Below are 24,340 nucleotides of genomic sequence, written 5' to 3' on the forward strand. Positions count from 1 at the left end.
GTAGAACAAACAGATCACAAGTTATAGATCGATAGTATATTAGTATCACTACATATTCTAGACAATCTAGACAGCATGCTAAAAAGCAGAGACATCACCCTGCCAACAAAAGTGTGTATAGTCAAGGCTATGGTTTTCCCAGTTGCAATGTACGTCTGTAAAGGTTGGACCATAAGTAAGGCTGAGCGCCAAAGAATTGAGGCCTTTGAACTATGATGCTGGAGAAGACTCCTGTGAGTCCCTTGGACTGAGCAAGGTGATCAAACCGATTAGCCCTAAAGGAGATTGCCCTGACTGCTCTTTAGAAGGCCAGATCCTGAAGATGAAACTCAATACTTTGGCCACCAAATGAGAAGGAAGGAGTCACTGGAGAAGAGCCTAATTCTGGGGAAGATTGAGGGCAAAAGAAGAAGGGGATGATAGAGAATGAGGTGGTTGGATGGAGTCACTGAGGCAGTAGGTGTGAGATTAAATGGACTCTAGAGGATGGTAGGAAACAGGAGGCCTGGACAAAGGCCTTGGGTCGGACATGACTTTGCAACAAACAACAACATACTCTTATGGCTATTTTCTTCGGATTCTCCAATCCTTTTGCAGGTTGGTGGTGGAGTCGGTGGATTGTACCCGATTGGAGCCTTTCTGCCATTTCCCTATGATTGAAGGTAAAGAGACAAAGCATCGGCTGATGAGTTTCCCCATCCACTTTATAAAGCCCATTGAAGTGTTGAACTTACTTGTTGCTGATTTGGCTTTTCAGAGATTGAAAAAGCCTCTGCCCATTATCTAGCTTGATAGGTTTGAGTCTAACTAATTCTTTCATCTCTGAATCTTTTGGAATGGAATTTTCCTCCATCCTTTACTACAGGAATTACAGGGACTGATTCAGAAAAGGTCTCAGAAGTTGGAAGAAGAAAACTATCTTCCTAGGTAGAAACATATAAACTTAGCATTGAAAGGAGCTTTCCACTTTATTCTCTAGTGATCCACCTCAGCTTTCATGCTGTTCCAGTTCTAGGCTCTGCATTAAGACATTTCTTCTGTGATGAAAAATTGAAAGAATTGGCAATGTTTTCTACTGAGAAGAAAAGATTGGCTAAGGATATGAAAGCACTCTCAAATATTTGAAATGATGTCACATAACATCTTCTCTTATGTGCTCTATGGCTTTAAATTATAGGAAGACAAATTTCCCGAATGCTACAAAGTATTCTAACAGTAAGAAGAGTTTGACAATGCAATTAATTATCTGGTAAGCTATAGGTTCTTTTTCTTAGTTATATTCTAGTAGAAGCTATGGAATGATTTGTTTCATATTACTGCAGAAGGTTGGATTTAAATGTGTGAAAAGTGTCTTCTAGCTACATAATATTGTATTATTTTAAACAATCAGGCTAGAATTGCACAGCATACTAAGTTTCAAAATATTTAGGGAAGGTTAAAACTAAAATTCCTGAAATATGGTGCCCTGACTCCCCAGCCCTATTTGTTCCATGAGGATACCACAATACTCTGAGAGACATCATCTACTGGAATGATCAATGATGTGCATATATAGGTGTGTGTGTGTGTTCCAACATAACTCTGGAATGCCTTGAGAATTTCAACCAAGGTACATAGATGACCTACTCTCTGGAAACAAATACTGTGGGGGGTAAGACACCCATAAAGCCACTCGGTGTGTGTGTTCTGTTAAGATACAACCTGTTGTGCCTTAAATGGCTTCTACTGTGCAGCACAGTGGAGTTGCCATAGTAACGGCCTCACAGTACTCCATAAGGGAGCTCCCTCTGGTAAGGGGGAAAATTCAACATTAGAAATTATGTTTGTTTCAGCCTCACTTCACTCTATAGTGTATAGAATCAGTGTTTGTTGAAATAAGTGAATATGGCTTGTAGAATAGCATCTTTCTGCTCACATGGGATTCAAGCTGTGTGTATCAGTAGGTACATAAGGGTACATTGAACTCTTCAGGAGTGTGTGTAAAAAAAAAAAAGGAATAAGTGTAAAATAGATTGAGTTCCTTTCTTTTGTCCTCTCATAAAAGTTTGCCCGTTCAGACTCTGATATTTTTATTCTCATTTTTTTTCATTTTAATATATTTATTTATTATTCACTGAAAAAGCATATTGTGGAGACCTGATTCATTATTCTCTTTCTACTCATTGAAGTATTCAAGGTGGCTGGAAAGCAATGATGCAAATACAAATTATAAATATTCATATGCACACAAATTAATGTTGAATTCATTAATTGCAGGATGAGTGTGTAGAGTTTAGCAAAATAATAAATTTCTATTAGAAAAGGTAGTAGCTAAGGTATTGTTCTCAACTCACCTAGAGAATTTAGCAAGACCTATTTGGTCAAGAGTTGATTTGAATGCACACAGTTCTGTGCTTTCAATGTGTGGTAATTATCACCTAACCATATGAATTTCTCTAATTTAATGAAGAAATTAACTATACAGTAGATATGGCATGGAATAAGAGTTTCAGTAAAGTACTTCACCTGTTAGCTTTCAGGCCAATAGCAGCCACTTTCTCTCCATTGTACCCATTTTTTAAGACCACCTATGTTATAGCCACAAAATTTCAAATGTACCCAGAGGCTGTCCCGAGCTTCGTTTTTTTATGGCAGAGGCACTGCGAGCCAGTGCTTCGCTGTTTCCTTTTTATATATATAAAGTTTATTACTTAATTTTTGTTACACAATAAAAAATTATTTTGTGAACAGAGTATTGTCCGGATTCCCCATTTAACATTTCTGCAAACACATAATTCATTCTACATATTTCCAATTTTGGCCCCGTGCCTTTGCTGTTTTCAGGGTGGCCCCATGGGACAGATCTAAGTACCCCACGGGTTGGATTCGGCCCCCAGGCCTTGAGTTTGATACCCCTGCTCTAGATCAATGAATGCACCCATTTCTATCCTACATTCAATAGTAGTTTCTCACTGAAGCAATTTTCAGGATCAGAGATGTTCAGGTACATCTGTAGCATCTTCAAACCAGTTCTCTTAACAGACCGCAGGCTTTCTTCTCATATGTGTTTTTTGCTACCTTTCAGATGTATATTACAGTATTAACACCCCAAAGCATACAATGAATTAATGGCAAATTCTGTTTCGAAATAGTTTTTTTAGATAGAAAATGTTTTCATTAGAAGCTGTGATTATGCTAAATAACTTTCTTATTCAGTACAGATATTTCAGATAAGACTGATATATCATCACTACATTGGCTATCTTTCTCTTCTTAACATTTAGAAAGGGTTAGAATCAGTTGTCTGAAGTGGCCATTTATCCAGTCACAAATCAGAATTGTGCTTCTGTAAAGTAGTGTTTTTAATTGAAAGTGTATTTGCATTTTTAATATGCATGATTGAAATGTGCTCTTCAGCTTCTGAAAATCATGCAGCCCTAATTAAAAGAAAGGGAAATTGAATATGTAACTACATTGACCACTACTTAAAAAATCATCATGGGCTCCCTTTAAGATAACAAAAAGGGAGGTGACTACATATCAGAAACATCATCTATAGCTTCCTGCTTGTGTATTGGATAAGACAATCCAGTGAATTTTTAGCACAGCAATCAAAGCTTGGATGAGCCTGGATAGCACTGCTTTGAACATTGGCAATATATGCAGTATCTGAATATAAAGGAGGCCATTCATGTGAACACAAAGACAACCCAATCAACATTTAGAAAATGAGCCACATTGATATGCTTTAGAAGAAAGAATGATAATGCCATGATAAACCTCAAACATCATTTTTTAAAAAATAGCCAGTCCAGGTATTGAATATTTAGGTCTGTACAGAAGATACAAAGATTATTGTACCATCTGAAGGCATAATATTGAGATCTGATGCCAAATATTACCAATATTTTGGATATTATCTATTTGAATACATTACATAATTATGGTCTTAATCCTGAAGTTGTTTCACACTGTGCAATATTTCATGCTACAGACATATCCAAGAGGATGGGATTTATAACACAGAATACTGTATGACAATTTTACTATTTAAATATGCATTCTTATTCTGCAACAAGTGTATTAAATGAAGCATTGATTCTCAATTACTGATAAGCCCTTTATGTTTTAAGAGAAGAACACAGAATGAATCAGAAGATATTTGTTTCTGGAAATTTAATTGAAATGTATGGTTGTATAATTTGAAAATGCTAGATATTATTTTCTAGTATACTTAATAACCTACAGTTTACAGATCTTCTTCAATAGGTAATCTTAAATTACTTATAGTTGTTCATATGATTGTTGTAGTATACAATCTTACTAGTATTTTGTTAAATGTACTTTTAAAAAGTCCCTAAACAAAATTTAGACAGGCATAAGAAGCCTTGCCTAAAAATTTAAAGAAGTGCCTCTCCTTAAAATAGGAGACATGAGAGAAAAATGTGAAATTGGGCAGGAACATATGGAGAGAGACGTAACATATTTTATTCATTTTGTTTTATTTTTTACAATATTTCAACTCAAAATCTTTTTCAACCCGCCTCCCTGACCTGAAATCTTTATGTTTCTTCTGAAAATTTTAATATTTAGCCTTACAATTACCCTACAGTAATTCAGAAAGACATAAAAATAGTACAGGGTTCACTATTCTTAACCCTATGAGGATAACATCTTTATACAATAAAAAGTATATTCAAATCATATTGTAAATTCATCCTTCAAAGAGATCAGAGACCAATTGGGTTATCAAGGGGAAAAAATAATTGATCAAAACAATTCTTGATCTAAAATCAAACCAAACCAAATTAATTTCTTGAAATGGTTCAGCAAAATAATTTTAAAACAGTAGAATGACTTCATTACTTTCTTTTCATGCAAAAGACTAGTATTCAACTCCCCATAGAGGAAATTATAGTATACTATTCCACTATTTATACAGCTGAATTGCTTGGTGGAGCATATGTATGTTTGGCATCCTTTCCTACTGCAAACTTTAATTTAAAATTTAACATTTTATTGCAGTTTTAATAGTTAGCAATAGTATAAGGCAATCTAAGCAAACTAATATCCTTACAGAAAAATATGTGTAGATATTATTATTATTGAGAAGATTTCATGATTCTGATTTCAGTCATCATCATTCCACTAATGGTAAATTAAAAACCTATTTTAATAGAATCTTCTTTTGTAAGTTTTTCAATTATAGGTTATAGTATGTAGGAAAAAAGACAATAAAACTATCAGAAATAGTATATATTATCTCAATTGGATTTCAATTTTAAAAAAGTGAGCCATCTCTTAATTTCTAATACAAACTCTCTATTTAAGTTGATTTTGTAATGAGATGGAAAGCTGCTCATTTTGCCTCTATTTTGAAGATACAGATTTTGTCTCCATTTATTCAGAATCCTTGTAAGAAGTCTTGTAGTTGAGCAACTATTTCTGTATCTACAGTTTCCATAAGAGCTTGAAAGCTTTGTTCTCCCAGCAATTCCTGCTGTGCTTTTAGTTTCTCATATACAAATTGCTGCAGTGACACAGAGTGTACTGGATCCTTTAGTGCAAGCTGCAGGATAAAGATAAGAAAAATATATAATTTAACAAAAGAGGCAAACCTGTAATAATCAGTCTTCTAATCTTAATGGCAGTGAAAAGGGCTTTTGTTTCCTGTACTGCTTACACTGAAAACATAGTCTACCAGTTGAATCCTTGAAAAGAAAATTTCTGCTACTTCATCAATTGAAATGAATACACTTAGCTTCAGTGCCTATTGTATAACATAATTATGTACTGTGAACTTCATATCTGTGTTTTGTCTTTAGTTATTCAAGGAGGATGTTAACAGTCCAACAGACCGATAAACATTGAGATGTTTTACTCACATACAAATGGTAAATATACATTATCTGTACGCTTTATGATACTATACGTTTTACAGAAAATTCCTTCTTAGAAATGCTATTAAAGAATAAGTTATAGAAATCTTGTGCCCTTTGAGGCAGCAGTCCTCAAAGAGTAAACCCATTCTTAATCTGTTTTAAAAACACAATGAAACTGTAAAGGAAGAAAATGACATTTTTATTTAGCCCATGAACAAGTATATCTAGACAGCAAACTGAAAATTTTCGAATGCAGGTTTCATCCTTCTCTATAGTGATATGATGAATGCCAATTTAACTTACTATACTTCTAAATTTGGATCTTCTAAATATAATTTGTCAGTAAAGAGTGCCCCCCTCTCTGTAATTACTCTTTTTGTCAACATATAAGTAGGCAACTTATTTGCGAATAACATCAAGACCTCAGCTATGTATCCAATTTCTATGAGAAATGAGCAAAAACATACTTCTCCACAGTTACAGAAGTCGTCTTCAACCAAAAGGGAAAAAAAAATAAAATCCATGCAATACCCTCACCCCCATATTCTACTGCAAAATTTTCTGAGAAATTTTGGGTGAAATTTTGCAGTATGAACAAAGAATTGAAATTGAAAATTAAAAATAGACAGAGTCGCTGACAATATATTGTAAACCCTAATGGTTGAATTTTAAAGTTGTATCTTTAACAAAGTATATAATAAATAAAATAAAATTATATACAGCTCAGGATGATATAAGAAAATGAAAACCGCAATTTACACCTACAAAAAGAATCTCTATACGTGGCTAAGTACACATAGTCTTCATCTTAGCCTGTTCATTACAGGTCATTAAACAGATCAGTCAGGTGACTAATCTTATTTTACAAGTTTTTTGTGGCAGTCATTTAAGTGAACGTGTAACTGTTAAGGGAACCAATGGTCACTATTGGGCAGTTTTGTTGAGAACTGGAAGTAAATGCTGGGTTTTTGAAAAAAAATGTAATAAAATGTGGTCACATGACAATAAATGTGGACCAGTTGCTGAGCTCCCAATATGCAGCCAGAAGGCCCAGTCATTGGAACTTAAGAATCTGGTCATAAGTACCGCCAGGGAAATCCATTGTAAGTAACTGGTCGTAAGTCAAGGACTACATCTGTATTTTATATATCCAATCCCTGAGCTTAAAATAGTGAAAGAAAAGTCTTCTTTACAAAGACATTCCTCTTCCAATTTCATTCCCTAAATTTAGTATTGGCACAGCACACAAAATAATTCCAAAAGAAGAAAAAATAATGTGCAGTCTCAAGTGGCTAAGGCACTGTAATGTATGTGGGAATGACTGGGAGACAGGCTGCCTAGAGAATGTTTGAGTAAGAGCAAACATAGTCCACAGTTGAAATAGGGGCAAGAGGCTTAGAAGAGACCCTTTCTAATTTCTCAGGATATAAAACCGAAGAGGGGACTGGCACACAGCAGATCTTAATGTGGCCTTTCCTGGTCCTTTTGGTAAGACTGGTAGGAATCAGGCTACAACCAGTAGGCCACAATTTCTAATCCGGCCTTAGGCACAAAGCCAGCTCTGTGATTTTGGGGTCAATCAGTCTTTTAGCCTAGGAAGGAGACAATGGCAAACCACCTCTGAAATTTACAAGAAAGTTGGTATGACTTGTTCAAGTAGTCACTAGGAATTAACACTTGACCTTGAGGCACCAAAACAATTATTCAGGTCAAAAGTTTATATATACCAGTTTGGACATTAACAGTGATTCAGAATTACTTAATTATTATTAATTACTAAATCTAATGTCTATCTCAGATTACAGCAGGATTGAAAACCAAAAGGTATTAATAATGCATTCTATATTTGTCTGAGACTAAAAAGGCACTGGGTAATACGAAGTGAAATCACTATAGTGCCAATAAGAAGAGTAATATATATTTAAATGAACTATATAATGAACATTGTATCATAACAAGAATAATCTTCGGAGGAAAGTACAGTTGCTTTTAATTTCATATATTGGAACTTTCCTATTCAAAGAATGTTTTTAATTTCGAGCTTTTTACCTCACTCTACATTCCCACTTAAATCAGTGCTTTCAGATATATTGGTTATACCCTCACATTCTCAAATTAGTATTGGCATATTGAAATAGTAAGCAATCTTTGAACTTTTCTTCCATGAACCTTTATGGATGAAAAAAACTGAATTATGTTCATCTTGCTGTCAATGGATATTGTTAATGTCTTCCATTATACTAGTAGGTTGTAAGAGTGAACTCTGTGATAATATGATTCTTGAGGAGCATTGAAGAATTACTGTACAGCTTGCTAAATTCTCCACTTTTCTCCCTGCAAATTACTTTAACAATTCAGTGCTGTATGCCTGCCATAGTATTGTATTTGAACAAAGACATATAAGGGATAACACATTATGTACAGTTTAACTGTCAAATTATTAATAGCATCAAATGTCCTTAGGCAACAATAAGAAGCCACTTTGGTCTATCAGATTAATTTATTCACCGTCAGCTATTTGTAATTATCAGCTTCTCTAAAATATTTCTAATAGCATCACTTTTTACAGAATATTTAATATATTATTAGAAGCTAATATATTTTTTTAAAAATGATAAGATATAAAATGTTCCAAATTAAAGATCTGATTTAGCTAAATCACTCACTTATAATGATGCTAAGAAAGAAGTACAGTGGATACCTGAGTTTTTGTAAACTGAGAAGAAAGTAATACCACTGTCTCTGCAAGAAACTATCTTGGCCCTCTTTCAACTGGCACCCAGCAACCACCTCTTCATTAATCTATTGAGCTGCTTCAACCCAGCTGGTTATTATTGAATTCTCAGTATCTATGCTGAGCTTGCTTTTATCTTCCTTTTACCATCACATATGTTTGCTGTCTAATGATTTTAGACTGTAAGCCTGGAGGCAAGTATTGTATGATCACAGATTTCTATAAGGTCCTATAAGGAAGAATGTTTTAAGTAGCATTTGAATAATTAGGGAGAAAAAAAACCTTCTTATGGGCTTCACGTGGAGAGTTTTTTTTTGTCATGGAGACAGAAGTAGAAACTAACAGGGCATCTCAGAATTAAGGTAAAATAGTGTTCCACAGGTGATTCAGATGACATTTCTCAAACACCTTGACACTAACTAAGGCTTGTAAGTCTGGGACATGGCAGAAATAGTCCAAAACATCTGGAAATCATCAAATAGCTTAGCCTTAAATCCATGGATTCCAACTGATGATTATTGCTTTGTATACACTTTTCTGCTAAAGACTTTATGACTGAACAGAAGAGCTTATAGTAATTTTAAGTCTCAGAAATTTGGAATGCTCAGGTATACATCTATAGGTATGTACAAAACATTTTAAGAGTAAAACATTCTGACTCCAAACTGTTCCATTTTGACCTCACTGAATGTGTTTTGTTGTTGAAAATCAGCCATTCTGTGGTGAGAATGAAAGGGAGACTTTTTGTATTGAAAAGCTTCAACCTTAGAATATTTTGTACATCTCTTTCTATTAGTACCCAAAAGTACTAAGTAGCCAGCATTCTCAGATGAAATGATAGCATGAAGTTGTTTCTCATTTGAATTGTCAAATGAGATGAACCAGAAACAGCACATTATTTGTCTATTTACATATGCCTCTGGTTTGGGATGGATAGAATCTTCCTATTTTTATTTTCTTATAACACTTTTATCACAACACAACTACAGATGTAAAAGTTAATTTAGTGTAGTGATTAAGAGACAGACTAGAAACCAGAAGACTCTGATTTCTAATCTCATTTTAGCCACAAGACCAAGTAAGTGATATGGGGTCAGTCACTTCTCTCAGCTCTCAAGGCAATGGCAAGTCAGAAATAAAAACTGACTTGATTTGAATTTTGAACCACAAATTATGTTTCTCGGATTATTATTGTTCTTACTGATATTTAATGTGTAATTACTATTTTGTCTCCTTTAATATCCCCCCCCCCCCCATCTCAAACATTCAATGTCTGGAGGGTCAATGTTTTATCATCAGTTTCTCTTAGAATAATTATACATCCAGAAGGAAGAAAAGGTTATCTTAGAAACTGCTGAAAATTAATTAATATAATTAAGAATTGACTATACCATCTTTTTTCTTTTGTCCTGTTCTGTGGGTGGCTCTTCATCTTCTATCACTTTGGCTCTTCAAAACTAGACATCAACATGCAGCTAAAAAAGAATGCAAATATATTAGACTTCCAATGATTCTAAGAAAGGTTTTAAGGAATTGTATAAATGTGTATTGTTCAAAGCTAAAGACTTTTACAGAAGTATGCATGAAGAGTATTGTTCAAAGTGAACAATAATAAAAACTTGAAATGAATATCTGAAAATGCATTTAAAATATTATCTATCTTTATGAGCCAATCTAAGAGTAATATATAATCACATTTATAATATTTCTATATAAGAAGAATATCAAAATGCATCTACTCCCTCTAGTGACAAACTAGGCTAAAACAAGTTACTTATTCTGGTAGCTTCACTGCAGTATGCACATGCAAAGTAAAGTTCTACTTACTCTTTGAATGTTCTTGTTTCTATATCTTCAGTCATAACATCATGCAACCCTTCAACTGAAATATTTATGATACCACAGAATTTATCTTGGACAATACTAGAAAGACATGGAAATTATTTAAATTGTTTAGTTAAATAGAACGCAAGTTTAGCATTACTTTTACTATATCTTTTCAGTTTTCTTTTCTTTATTTAATGCTTAGCTGATCACTCACGTTTATCCCAAAACTAAGAATATCCTGGTTTCGGAATAATGTGTAATAACCAGTATTATATAGTTTCTACATGGAAAATAGTTGCAATTCAGAGATAGAGTGAACACACATGATAACTAAATAGACTACAATCTAACTATAAAAAAGTTAGGCTGCAATTATTTCCTTGTTACACAAGTGTAATACAATCTATCCTGACAATCCAGTCACATTGGCATACGTATGTTTAATAACATGTTTTTGTTTAACCAGTGATCCTGCTCAACTCTTCCCTATGTAATCCATAAAGCTAAGGACTTTGCAAGCCTCAAATATATATTTCATTTTGACAGCAGGACAATATTCAGGAATATTAAAATTCAAATCAGTGTAACTCAACAACAGACATCTACCAGAATTAGGCAGTTATTCACCATCTCTCTATGACTCCTGGATGTACTTTCCCTTTCCAATTATTTTTCTTCTTCTTGGAATAATAGGAGCACACTTTTAAATCAATGAAATGCAACATGGATCATTTTTATTTTCTAAAAATTCATAACTAGAACAGTGGTGGGATGCAAACGTTTTTACTACTGGTTCTGTGGGCATGGTTTGGTGGGCGTGGCAGGGGATACTGTAAAATCTACAATCCCACCCAACTCCAGGAGAAGGTTACTGCAAAATCACCATTCCCTCCCACTCAGCTGAGACTCGGGAGGCAGAGAATAGATGGAGGTGGGGTCAGTCAGAGGTTGTATTTGCAGGTTCTGTGAACAACTCAAAATTTCTGCTACCAGTTCTCCAAAACAGGTCAGAACCTGCTGAATACCACCTCTGAACTAGAACTACCAGTATATAGGGCCATAAGGCACTCTAGTATATAAAAACAATGCTTGCTTTGCACCATTAGTAGATGTATACATATTGCTGTTTTTTTTTAAGTAGAGTTCCTGGAAGATTATAATTACTCCATGTACACATCAAGATTTTTTCCTTCTTTGAGTCTAAGGATATGCTTTGAAAGAAACTGAAATTCAACTAAATCTCTTTTCTCTTATTCCTTCTGTTTTCTACAGTTTTGATACCATACTGTACACTCCTACACCACGATAGGGCAAGCCACTTGTATACAAACAAATAGCACCCCCTCCTTTAGCACTGAAGTTGTTACTTAGTTGAGTAATAAAATGTCTGCAAGAAAACAACCAACTCAGAGAGCACCAGGAGCCGACATACACTATACCTATACCTATACAATTTGGCCTCCACCACTTTTTCATAGGGCAACAAAAATTACATGGGAGGAAGTTGATAAAATCAGCTGCTGCCTCCTCTAGCAGAAGTGCTATGGACTATTAAAAACAAACAAAAACCTCCAATATGCAAAGTGCTTCCTTTGGAACTTCTATCAGAGGGAAATGAGGATTGAAACCAGAATAAATAATTTTTCTTGTGAATATTGTTTATTCCAGATAATGTAATTTTTATGCAATAATTTCATAATAAAAGCTGTCTTATCTAACAAATATTGCAGAGCTTTATGATGGTATCCAAAATAGCTGGTAATATGAAATAACAGAAATTCTTTCTAGGAATTTATCAATAGTAATGAACAGTTAAAAAATCTATCCAATATAAAATTTATGCAGAATGCTAAATATAAAATAACATTAATGATTAATAATTGCTATAGACAGATCAATTAAAATTGAGTAATTATAGATAAAACATAGTTACAATCAATAAAATGCAGATATTAAAATTAGAACAAAAGGTAAAGGTTGAAAAAATATTAGCTGCATTTCAACCTCCCAGCGTAACATCAGTAGCTAAACTTGCATTTACAAAACTCATCTACTGGTGCCTTCTATACACATGAAAAGAAAAAAATGTGATGAATGTATACAGTGCTGAATGTTCAAATAAGATAACCTGTGCTTGGTTTTCAAGGGCCGTTGATTTAGAAAGTTCAACATGATTCAATTCAGAACTTCCCAGCGGGTTCTGAGATACGGTAACATTGTAACTACCAGCCTGATAAAAGCCATAGTATTCTATTGCATTGTCAGAGTTCTTTTGTATATTGTACTTCTGTTTCAATTTAATAATTTTGTATAACAAAAAGAAGATCATAGCACAGGCCAAAATGAAAAGATTAATAAAATGTCAAAGCCTGCTTTAGTTTCTCTACCTGCTGTGAACAAATTAGTGATGTTTTAAATGATACAGAAACAGCTTCCGAGATGGTACTTTATTTTCTTCCATGGTAAAATGAACAGGTATCTTGTGTGTTGCTATTTGTTCTTGTTTTGACTTCCTACTAGAATTTTCTTCATTGAGATTTTGATAAGCAGATGTATAAGATGCTTTTACCAATGATGTAACTGCATTTGAATTGAAGTTCAACTGTTCTTGAACTGTATCCTTGTGAGGTACATATTCTGTGCCATTAATGAAGTAGTAAAACCTGCTGGATTCCTGCAGATTTACTGTTCTTGAAAATTTCAAGGCTTGTACTGTTGAAACAATTTTTGAACAATGCAAACTAGCATAATTCATATATCTTCCATGCAGACTGGAAGGACTTTGGCAAAGGAGTTTCACAGAGATAGAAAAAGCCGCTAGCCAATTCATCAATCTCTGTAATTTGCAGCTACAATCCCAAGGATTGTAATTTGCCTGTAAATGAGTTAAAGAAATCAAAGGCTTGAGTACTATAGGCTGTAAAAATGTAAGATTATTGAAAGATAGATCAAGTATTTTCAAGATGATCCTATTCCTCCAAAAGTATTACCTGAAATGTCAATTATTTTGTTTCTGTCAAGATGCAAAAACTTCATATGATCCAACAATGAGAAGTATGGGAATTGATGTTTACTAAATATTATCACTTAAAACTAACCTTTTAAGATTGACTAGCCCTGAAAATCCATTTGGACTAATAGTGTTTATTTTTGCACCTTTTAAAAATAGATATCAAGCTTGCTAAGTCCTTTAAATGCAAAAGGAGGAATTGACACAATAGGGTTTCGTGACAATGAAAGTTTTTTGAAGTTTCCCCAGTAGTAGAAATGCTGTGGATGGCACACATGTTAAATTATTTCCTTCAAGGTGCAAGTCTGTAAGATTATCAAGGTCCTGGAATGCTCTGTCTGATATTTGTGAAATCTTATTATTTGCTAGGTTCAGAATTCGAAGATTAATCATGCCAAAGAAAATGCGGCTACCAAGGATCCTGAGGTGATTGTTTTGCAGCATTAGATAATGAACGGAAGTGAGGTTACCAAATAATCCTTCGGAAACAAAGTCAATTTCATTATTCTGAAGATATAAAGAATGAAGATTTGAAAGTCCTTCAATGTTCCAGGATACAATATTTTATATATTATTATTCGCTGTAGATACCATAATTTTTTCAATTCAGCGAAGATATTTGGATATACATATACAATGCCAGAATTGTCCAAGTGTAGTACAACAAGCTGCTGGAGGCTTATCAGTGCATTGGGATTTATGTGTGATATATTGTTGCCACTTAAGTACAAAATGAAGTATTCTGTGAAAAATTGTTTGGAATAAAAGAAAGACTTGAATTACGACAGTCAACTTGTCTGCCTCTACACTGATAGCAACTGATGGACAACAAAATATATCCTTTTGGATTATCATCAGCAGAAGACAAATAAAAATATGCCAAAATGACTCAAAGTGATGAAGTTGATACATATCCCAGGCTTTGACTCTCCAAGTCATCTTTGACTGCGCTATCAGGAAAAAAAGTTTAAAAAATGCTTATTCAAATTTTCATAGCTCATTATTTTTATCATTATTACTCGTACAATTATTTAGAAGTGCTACAGGGAGTCCTCAATTTACGACCACAATTGAACCCTAAATTTCTCTTGCTAAGTGAGCCATTTGTTACGTGAGTTTTGCCCATTTGTTATGTGAATCACTGCAGTTATTGTTAGTAACTTGGTTGTTAAGGGAATCTAACTTCCCATTGACCTTGCTTGTTAGAAAGTCACAAAAGGGGACCACATGACCCTGGGACAATGAAGTCCCTTTTTCAATGCTATTTTAACTTGAACAGTTACTAAACCAACTGTTGTAAGTCAAGGACTACCAAATTTATTATACTTTATTCCATCATTTATAGTTTAAATTAAATTTACATTTACCATATTTAAAGATGGTTAATGAAAAAATTAAATGCTTGCATTATTTAAACAGAATATAAAAGTTGTTACAAAATTGTCAGATAAGTTATGTTTTAGGTTATAAATTATATTCTTCAACCTTTAATGACTCATCCTTCATAACAACATTTCTAGTATTCTATGTTTAAATATATTAAAATTCTCACCCAGAATATGAAGTTCATTTGTCAGTTAACTATTTTCCTTCTGTTGAAATTTCTCACTTTGCCTACCAGTCCTGCAATTGTTCCTACAGGAAATATTCTTCCCATCGGCTCCTCTACAATGACTGGCTGAAATCAAATTACCATGGATACAGGAAACTGAGAGACAGGAAGTCATTTTATCTGCAGTTCTGAAATGCTGATGGAAAAAAAATCTCTAACTTATTTTAAAACTAAACTTGATATATTTTTCTTCTCCAACTACTGAATAGATTGAAGCAAATCTAAATATAAGAGCAATTAAATATGTAAGGTGTTTGCAAATGGTGAAATCAATTGCTTATAAGCAGAGAAAGAAATACTTCACTGTATTCAAACTTAGAAAGCCCCCCCCCCCCAAATCAAACTATTACTAAAACAAATGTTATGATCCATGCAGAATGCGTGAATGCATATAGAAGAAATGGCCATAAGTAGCAAAAATGATAGTTATAAAAGAATCAATTGCTGCTCTGTGGCCACATACATAATGCCCTTGGCTTTGCTTCACTGCCACCAGATTTTTTGTAAAAGTCTGTGTTTTTGCTTTTTCTTCCCTTGCGCCAAGCAGCACACCTTCTATTTAGCCAATATGACAGCATTATAAACCATAGAAGCTTTCCACTTTTCTTTATACTTTGCTTGCTGCTTTTGTTTTTCAAAGCAAGGGGAATGAAGTACAAATAAATAAGTGTCCACTTTATGGGATCAGAGCAAAAAGCACTCCCCAAGGCATCCAGAAAATAATTACATTGCTTCAGAAGGAGACAAAATTTTACACTAAGAAAATAACGCCAAAATAACTATAAAGGAAAACTATCAAAGCTGCCTCTAATGTGTTTCCTCCAGAGCAACAGAATCAAATAACTTCAGAAATTAATTGCTTAAAGCTCCACAATATTAGCGGTACTGATCTCAGACTGGTGCTGTTTTTGAATATGAAGTAGTCCTAACAATGTTGCTGAATAGATAAGACAACTGATTTCTTAAAGTTCTTTTTGAAGAGGAAGTGTTGTGCTACAATAAGACAAAAAAGGTCCTCTAATTGGCCTGATCCAGTCAATTATTACTCCATGATTTCATATATATATAAGATTGAGATTGTCTTGGCAACGTTTCAGCAAGGTCTCACTTACCATCTTCAGGCTGGGTTTTGGGCTTAAAGTGTGATCGGAGCTGCCATCTTTCTATAAATCTTGCTGTGTGTGTATGGAGTGCTGGCTTTGTTTCAATAAGTGGAATGATTGGTTGTGTGGTTGTATCATGATTGGTAGATTGGTGCTGGCTGTGTGTCTATTGTTGTTTCGTGTTGTAACGGCCTGGGTGGTGGGTGGGTCTCGTTAAATGTTGACTAGGGCTGGCTTCCAGATGTCTGGTAGGTGGAAGGTATCGTCATGTTTATTCATGTTGTGGGGTGTTTCTCTATTTCCATAGCTTCCATAATTATTCTCTTGTTGAAATGTTCTGTTTTGGAGATTAACCTTCAAAATTAATTTCATGTCCTGTAGCTTTAAGGTGCTGGAAAAGGGAGGAAGTTTTTTTTCTTTTTTTCTTACTGCGTTCTTGTGTTCTGCGATGTGTGCATTTATTCTCCTGTTCCTTTGTCCTATGTATATTGCAGGGCAGATTTTTGCATGGTATTTCGTAGACTCCTTGGTTTTCTAGCTAGATTTTGTCTTTGGGGTTTCTTAAGATGTTGGCTATTTTTTGGTCAGTGTTGAAGGCTGTCTTGATATGTGTTTTGTGGAGAATTTTGCTGATTTTATCTGTGATGACTTTGATGTAAGGGAGGAGTGCAATGCCATTGTCCTGTTCTGTGTCTTAGTTATTGGGGGGAGTCTCCCTTTGGATTAGGTTGGTAATTGTTTTCTTTGGAATCCATTGGAGATTAATACGTTTGTGAGAGTGTGTAATTCAGTTTTCAGGTGGTGTCTTTGTCGGGTAGGCGTTCGGTTCTGGAGATGAGGGTCTTGGTTACAGAGTTGATCTGTGCAGGGTGGTGATGGGATTGTGCATTTAAGTAGCGGTCGGTGTTTGTTTTTTTCCAGTAGATGGTGTGTCCTAGGAAGCCACTGGGTTTTTTGTAGATTAGGACGTCCAGAAAGGGAAGTTGGTTGTTTGCTTCTATTTCCATGGTGAACTGTATTTTGGAGTGTAGGCTGTTGAGATGTGTGAGGAAGTTGTCCAGTTTTTCTATCCTATGTGGCCAAATCACGAAAGTGGAATCACTTTTTTTTGGAAGTGATTTGGATCCCCGTTGCTGATCAGCTGTATTCTGGGAGGCTGATCCAACTGCCGAGCAGCTGCCGCTGCCGCCATCGTTCGCCACTGCTGCCTGTCACTGTCGCCGCACCAACCCCCAGGTATAGGAAACCACCGTGGCCCAGTCTGTGATGTAATATTCGCTCCATAAGATGCACAGATATTTCCAATCACTTTTTGGGGCAAAAAAAGTGCGTCTTATGGAGCGAAAAATATGGTACTTACACAATAGAGACACATAGAAAAATGACCAATTAAGCATTAGATCCAGGATCAAATCTAATCAGAATAGCAATCCAAATTAAAGCACAGAGACTTCAGTTGAATGCATCCCATCATAGGGTTTGTGAAACACTCTTAAAATTAGGAAGTTTTTTCTAGCATTTAGTCAGACTTTACCTCTTATGGTTAAATTAATTTTCCAGCAATTCTGGAATAAAAGAGAACATAACCTTTACTTCATTCTCTTGGAATCATTTCTAATATTTGAAAGTGCTATTGTATTTCCTCTCAGCTGACTTTTAAAAGGCTAAACATAACTAGATCATTCTCTTTTCGGTGATAATTTTCTAATCAGCTGATCATCCTTCTTGTGGCTTCATCCTTGAATAATCTCTGAGGTCATCCCAATTTCTCTGAATTCTTTTTGTAGTGTGGCCTCCAAAACTGGATATAGTAATTGAAATGGGGCATGACCAAAATAAGAATACAAACAATTACTTCCTGTGATTTGTAAATTATTATGTTGATGTAATCCAAAACTTCATTTGCCTTTCTGGCAGTCATATTACGCTGATGGCTCATATTCAGTTTGCAATCAACTGCTATACTGAGATTTTTTTTTTCAAGTGTCTTCACCAACCAGATAGCCCCACCCCCACCTTCTATACCCATACATTTAATTTTTGTTCCTAAGTTTAGTGACTTCTCTATTAATTTTTATTTTGTTACTTTCAGTGAAGTTCTGCATCGTACCAAGATAGTTTTGAATGCTCTTTCCCTCTTCTAGGATATTAGATATCTCACTATAGGGAGTCATCATAATAACATTGGAGAAAGTGCAGCAACAATAGGCTGAGAAGCATGCATTAAGCTCAGGGAGTTGAGACAATATTTAATACATAATATTAACTCTTTTAAATGTTTCATATTTTTTATGAAGTTTTAATTATTTTACTGTATTTTTTAAGTCAACCAGAGATGTTAATTAAGTTGGAAGCATAAACATTTTCTATTTTTTTAAAAAAAAGAAATTAGACATTTATTAAACTTTTTTTTGCTGATCAGTTTAATTATCTGTATGAATTGCCATTGTTTATATAGATGCAGTAAATTAAACTGTGGGTTTAATTGACCAAATCTCATAACTACTATTCAATCTGTAGAGTCTGAGGATATGAAGAGAATCCTTAAATAGCTCCCCATATGCCATTATTCTACCTGCCAGCCCTGGAATGCAGCTGACTTCTCCAGTTGAATCTAAGGCTTTCTGAGAAAAAATATTAAATCTATTAATCCTTAGTAATGAAACTCTAATTTTATTTATTTTTCATTTACAACAATCTTTTCTTACTGGGCTTGCCTCTTCCTCAGTAGCTGCTTAAGCTCTACAACATTCTGATCTGGAAGGATGGGAAAATCTCTTGAGCAAAATATATTTCCTTTATTTCCACCAGAATGTGGAAATATGTTTATGGATGAAAAAATGATGTATCTAGGTTTAACTCTATTACTGCTATTATCCAATACAGGTAATCCTCGAGTTACAACAGTTCACTTAGTGACCTTTTGAGGTATGTGTGATAACACCCAAGTGTTTATGACAAAGTCCCAAAATTACAAACGTTGCCGTCAATTCGACCTTATGAATGACCATAGAGGCACTGCAACATTCACCCTATTCCCTTCCCCGCTCCCAACAACTACTTCTCCCCTCCCATCCTGCTACATTGAACTACCTTGCAAAGTTCTGTCTCCTCTCTGCCACAGTTTCCTTGCTTTTGAGGGAGAGGAGAGGACAATGATTTTGCTCCCAGCATCCAATTGGCTTGCAAATGCTTTTCACACTGAGAGTGAAATCTTCTGGGGGCCATGATCTCGCATGACTTCAGGCATCCATTTGTGTTTGCAGAGAATTTGTGCATGAAGTCATGCGAGATCATGGTCCCAAGAACATTTTTGCCTTGCCGTGAAAAGCATTTGCAAGCCGATCAGAGGCTGAGAGCAAAATCGTATAGCTTCCAGAGTCTGATTGGCTTGCAAATGCTTTTCATGCAGGGAGTGAAATGTTCTGGGGACCGTGATCTCTCATGACTTCAGGTACTCATGCTTTTTCAGACAATGGGTGCCTGAAGTCACACGAGATCACCCCTGCCCCCCGAACATTTCACTTTCGTCGTATAAAGCAATTTAAGCCAACTGAATGCTGGGAGCCAAATCGTCCTGCTTGCCTCCATCTGAAAGGCAAAGAGAGGAGTGGCAGAGAGGAGTCAGATCTTTGCAAGGTGAGTCCAACACAGCAGGATGGGAGGGGAAGCATTAAGAGAGGGATCCGGTCCCCGTGAAAGAGGAGTCCAAGGAATGGACTTGCTGTAAAACTCTCCTTCCAAAAGTCGTTTCAGCCGAAGCAAATCGGTCTATCTTGTAATGGCGGATAAAGGGAATGGGAGAAGTCCAAGTGGCCACCCTACAAATTTCCTCCATTGAAGCCTGAGTAGCCCAGGCTGCTGATGTGGCCGCACCAAAAGTGGAATGAGGGGTTATACCCTGTGGAGGAATGAGATCATTAGCCCTCTAAGCTTTAGAGATACAGGCTCTAAGCCAGCAACCTATGGTGGAAAAGGAGATTTTAGAACCCAGGGAAGCTGGCTGAAAAGAGACTAGCAAGGCTTCAGAATGCCTGAATGTAGCTGAATGTTTTAGAAATATTTAATCAGAGTAATACAACTACACGTCCAGCCCAGAACTGGCCGAGTCTAAAAGCTGGGATGAGCAGCAAGGAGGAGGGCTTTATAATCTGTAGACTCAGTCCTATTGGTTACTGGATGGAGTTAACCCTATGTGACTGCTGTCTCCACCAATTGTGGATAATATCTTGTGCATTTAACAACCCATGCATTTGATTAGCGAATGCATGTGCGAAAGCAGGGAGTGATCATGTTCAAGTTACATGATTTACTCCTATGATCCTCGACTTATGAATGTAATTGACAGGCTCCGTTACATTTGTAACTCGAAGATTACCTGTACTACAATAATCAAAATGACTTTCATACTTAAGAATTTATGTTTCTTAAGCTGAATCATATCATCCATAATTTCAGTGGAGTTTCAGTAGTTTTCAGTTTGTTTTGTATTAACTTGTTTAACTGTTTATTTCTATGGCCAACAAAAAATAATGATGAAACTAAAACATTTACATATCACTATCAGTCAGGAGTCAGAATCCAAAGCACTATGCAAATAACTTCATACATAAACCTAAAAGGATGTATATTTAAGCTTATATGAGAACAAATTTGTGAGGATTTGAATAAAAGAAAATCCAAAAATGAAAGTTGCACTTTGACAAGCTTGACTGCTCACTGTATTTTGTAACCAATAAATCTAAAGAGTTGCTTACCTGTTGTCTGATGGCAGTAGTGAAAGCAGAGCCAAAGCTGAAAGCTTTCTTCTCTCTGGCTGTGTTATATTATCCATGCGATCAACCCACATTTCAATTATGTGACCAAGGAGATGGTCTGGCTAGAGAAAAAACAAAGTAAAGATAAACAACCTAGCTATTGCAATACAATGAAAAATATAATTTTATATTTCAGAGTTTTTGTAATTCTGCCAACAGAATAATCAACTAACTTGGATTCCAAAATACAAAACAATAATTTTGAACACTATAAATAAAACACGGATACGGCTGGGGACAAAACTATGTATGGCATATGTGAAAATAAACTACATAAGAGATCTAAATTCAAAATAAAAATGAATGTGTCAACATACATTCTATAAAGTATATATTTTTGAAGCTATTTATTACCATAATCCTTTCTAAAATTATTTTGAAAACTCTTAAAAGAAAAGCCTAATATCTGATTCTATTTCTTTAATAATAATTGCTAAGCAGGAGTTATCTTCTAAACTATCCTTGCTGAATAAAGTGAATTTCCCTGGATAGAAACATTAAATAAATTAACCGGTTCATTATTATTTAATGACTAAACATTTCACAGAAAATGACTGAGATAATTTTTTAATATATTCAATTAATTTAAGCCCACTGGGAAATAGAAACTGGAAAATATAATGATTTTTTTTAAAAGGTAGATATTTAAAAAATAGATTTCCATGTACAACTGAATGAAAATTTGAGGCACAATAAACAAATCACTTCATAAGTAATTACTTATGAACATATAAAAGAAGGAATACAGATACTAATATTAGTAGCAAATGGAAGGACCCAAAACATAGTAAAATTATAAAAGAAACTCAGATAACAATTGCAAATATAAGAAAACAGCTGATATAAACTACAGAAATAATAACATAGAAGAAGTAATAACAACAGAACTAGAAAAAGTCAGCAAAGAAAAAAACCCTCCTGATGAGAATTAAAAGAGAAAATTATAGCATACACAGAATTACCAGTAGAAAGACAAAGACTGCCATCATCAAAAGTGCGCCCAAGAAACACCTGGCATCTATAATGAAGATGTAAATAGTATGCTTGCAATGAAATATTGAACCAACCAATCAGTTTGCCTATAGTACAGAAGTGTAGTTACAAAAGAACTGGATGCTGAATTTAGAAAACCAAAAGCAAAATCCTATTTAATCCCAACCTGGAAGATCAGATTGGAAACCAAGATTTAAAAAAATTAAGATCAGATGCAGGAAATTTAAAGAACAGGAAACAGCAAAAAATGTAAGAATGTAAGGATCAAGAAAAAATCAGTTAAAATATTCAAAAATTGAAGAAGCTTTGGGAATCATAAAGGAACAAACAACAGCAATAGCTGTGGAAACTGATGCTATGAGGTATGAATCATCAATTAAAGCAAAATCAATCAGACTAGAGACGATTCTATTAAAGCATAAATGGCAAAGAGATTCTAAAAATGGAAACCAAACAAAAAGAAAGCAATTCAGTTTGGAAAAATCTATGAGAAACTCAAAAAGACTATAATAAAAATGCTAGATGGATAACAGAATTAGAATTTAGTAAAAATGAAATGGAAGAATAACAGCATCTGTCTAAGACAACTGAAAAGGATTGAACTGGGAGTATCAGTTGCATGTTTTGGGATTCAAATATATGATTAACTTACATCCAATTAAAAACCAGCTCAATGAAATATTGCATAAATATTGACTGACTCAGAAAGACCCAGCCAAAAGGGCAACACCAGGAAATCATAGGCTTATAATGCTTATCTATAATCTAAAATCCATGTTTAAATTACATAATAGCAGACAATATTCAAGATTATTTATAAGAAGAAACCATCCTTGCAGTAGAAAAGGAAACGCAGAGGTACAAAATATCAATATCTTAAGTGACAAAACAGTTCTGACAATTGCAAACATCAATCTACCGGTACATATAATCTTGATTGAGTATAAAAAGGGTGTTTGATTCATTACCACATAGCTGGATTATCAAATATTCGGAAACAACTGGTGTCAGTAAAATCATTTCACTGTTTATAGGGAAAAATAATGAACAGTGAAGGACAGAAAATCTTGGGTAAACAGAGGTTGATTGTTTAAGAAAGGTGTTTGTTGGCTGATTATGTAAAAGATAGTTAAGAACAAGCATTAATGCAATAAAAATTGGAACTTACTAAATGTATAGGAAAAAACAAATTAAGTATCAAAAATAATGTAGTAAAAACAGAAAAAGAATGCTGGCAAGAAAAAAAAATACACTGTCAATTTCTACCAAAAACTGAGGGGACAAAATGGTTTACAACATTAAAAATAGCTTACAACATTAAAAACATTGGATCGATTTTGTCTACCAAGGAGCAAGTTATTTGAACTATGCAATCAAGAGTATTATTGAAAAATCATCAAATGATTCAAAGTTCATATTTTTGCAAAGAAGAAGAAACAGTAGACCATGCAAGATTACATAAATTGATTATAAATGACAATATACAGTTGCTAAAATGATTTACTGGAACCTCTGTAAAAATTATCATGAACAGTAATGGAAAATTAATGAAAGATTTTTGAAATGAGAAATTGAATTTGTTCATTAAGAAATCAGCTGCGGCAAATGGCCTTCCATGTGGATCAAAACCAGAATGGATGGAGGGAATCAGGGGACAGCTACTATTCCAACTACTGTGATGGTATTTTTTTTTTAAAATGTGCTGATTAAGTTCCTCACTAGCTTCTTCTGGCCCTAAATAAATAGATAATGAGTAAGAAGTCATGCTATCCAAGATCTACACCATGCCTTTTTATAGATTGAATGAAAAGCCACTGAATAATGTCAAAGAAGTCAAAAATCCTCTGAAAAGGTATATACATAGACATACAAGCACGCACACAAAATTATTTAAAAATATTATAGGTGTAATATCTAATATAAATTAAACTTAAAAAAGAATAAAAAGTGAAAAATACAAAATTAAAAAAAGAAAAGGTAATGAATCATATTTATGATTAAGCCAACAACATTTAAAAAGTGACTAAAGAGAGAGAGAAGAAAATGAATCAGTGAAGATAATAAATTGAACTGCTCAAAACTGCTCTAACTTCAATTAACAAGCTAAATATTAGCTCAAATGCACTTATTGAGAAAAAAAAAAAGGACTTCCAGTGCCAAGAAAAAGTTTGCTCTGACAGGAATAATTTAAATGTTGGTCAATTTATGTCTTTCATACACAAAAGGTATAAAATATAATTCACTTACTTCTTGGTTAAACTCACAAGCCATCTGGTTTAAGAGCAATGAGAAAAAACTTTTATTTTGCAACAAGACTCTACCAATGACTCCCAGGTAAGTTGACATCTCAACTGGGTATCTCTGAAATATAAACAGTTCATTT

General features: G+C 34.4%; 2 protein-coding genes across 2 annotated transcripts in view; both read right to left on the minus strand.

Moving 5' to 3' along the window:
• Nucleotides 1-4,447: 4,447 nt before the first annotated feature.
• The window catches only part of IPO11 (importin 11), a 61,311-nt gene continuing 41,418 nt past the window's right edge, over nucleotides 4,448-24,340 (minus strand). The window contains 6 exon segments of the mRNA XM_032212637.1: nucleotides 4,448-5,548; nucleotides 9,987-10,036; nucleotides 10,039-10,070; nucleotides 10,423-10,518; nucleotides 20,905-21,026; nucleotides 24,205-24,318. Coding sequence (XP_032068528.1) covers nucleotides 5,384-5,548; nucleotides 9,987-10,036; nucleotides 10,039-10,070; nucleotides 10,423-10,518; nucleotides 20,905-21,026; nucleotides 24,205-24,318 — 579 coding nt within the window. The 3' untranslated portion in view covers nucleotides 4,448-5,383.
• LRRC70 (leucine rich repeat containing 70) lies at nucleotides 11,413-16,161 on the minus strand. The gene is given in 9 exon segments (XM_032212638.1): nucleotides 11,413-13,386; nucleotides 13,389-13,501; nucleotides 13,503-13,596; nucleotides 13,599-13,668; nucleotides 13,670-14,016; nucleotides 14,019-14,168; nucleotides 14,171-14,251; nucleotides 14,254-14,382; nucleotides 14,985-16,161. Coding segments are annotated over 8 exon segments (1,536 nt in total). The 5' UTR covers nucleotides 14,372-14,382; nucleotides 14,985-16,161; the 3' UTR covers nucleotides 11,413-12,823.

The sequence above is a fragment of the Thamnophis elegans genome, chromosome 3, assembly GCF_009769535.1.
Source record: "Thamnophis elegans isolate rThaEle1 chromosome 3, rThaEle1.pri, whole genome shotgun sequence".
NCBI classification, from domain to species: Eukaryota; Metazoa; Chordata; class Lepidosauria; order Squamata; family Colubridae; genus Thamnophis; species Thamnophis elegans.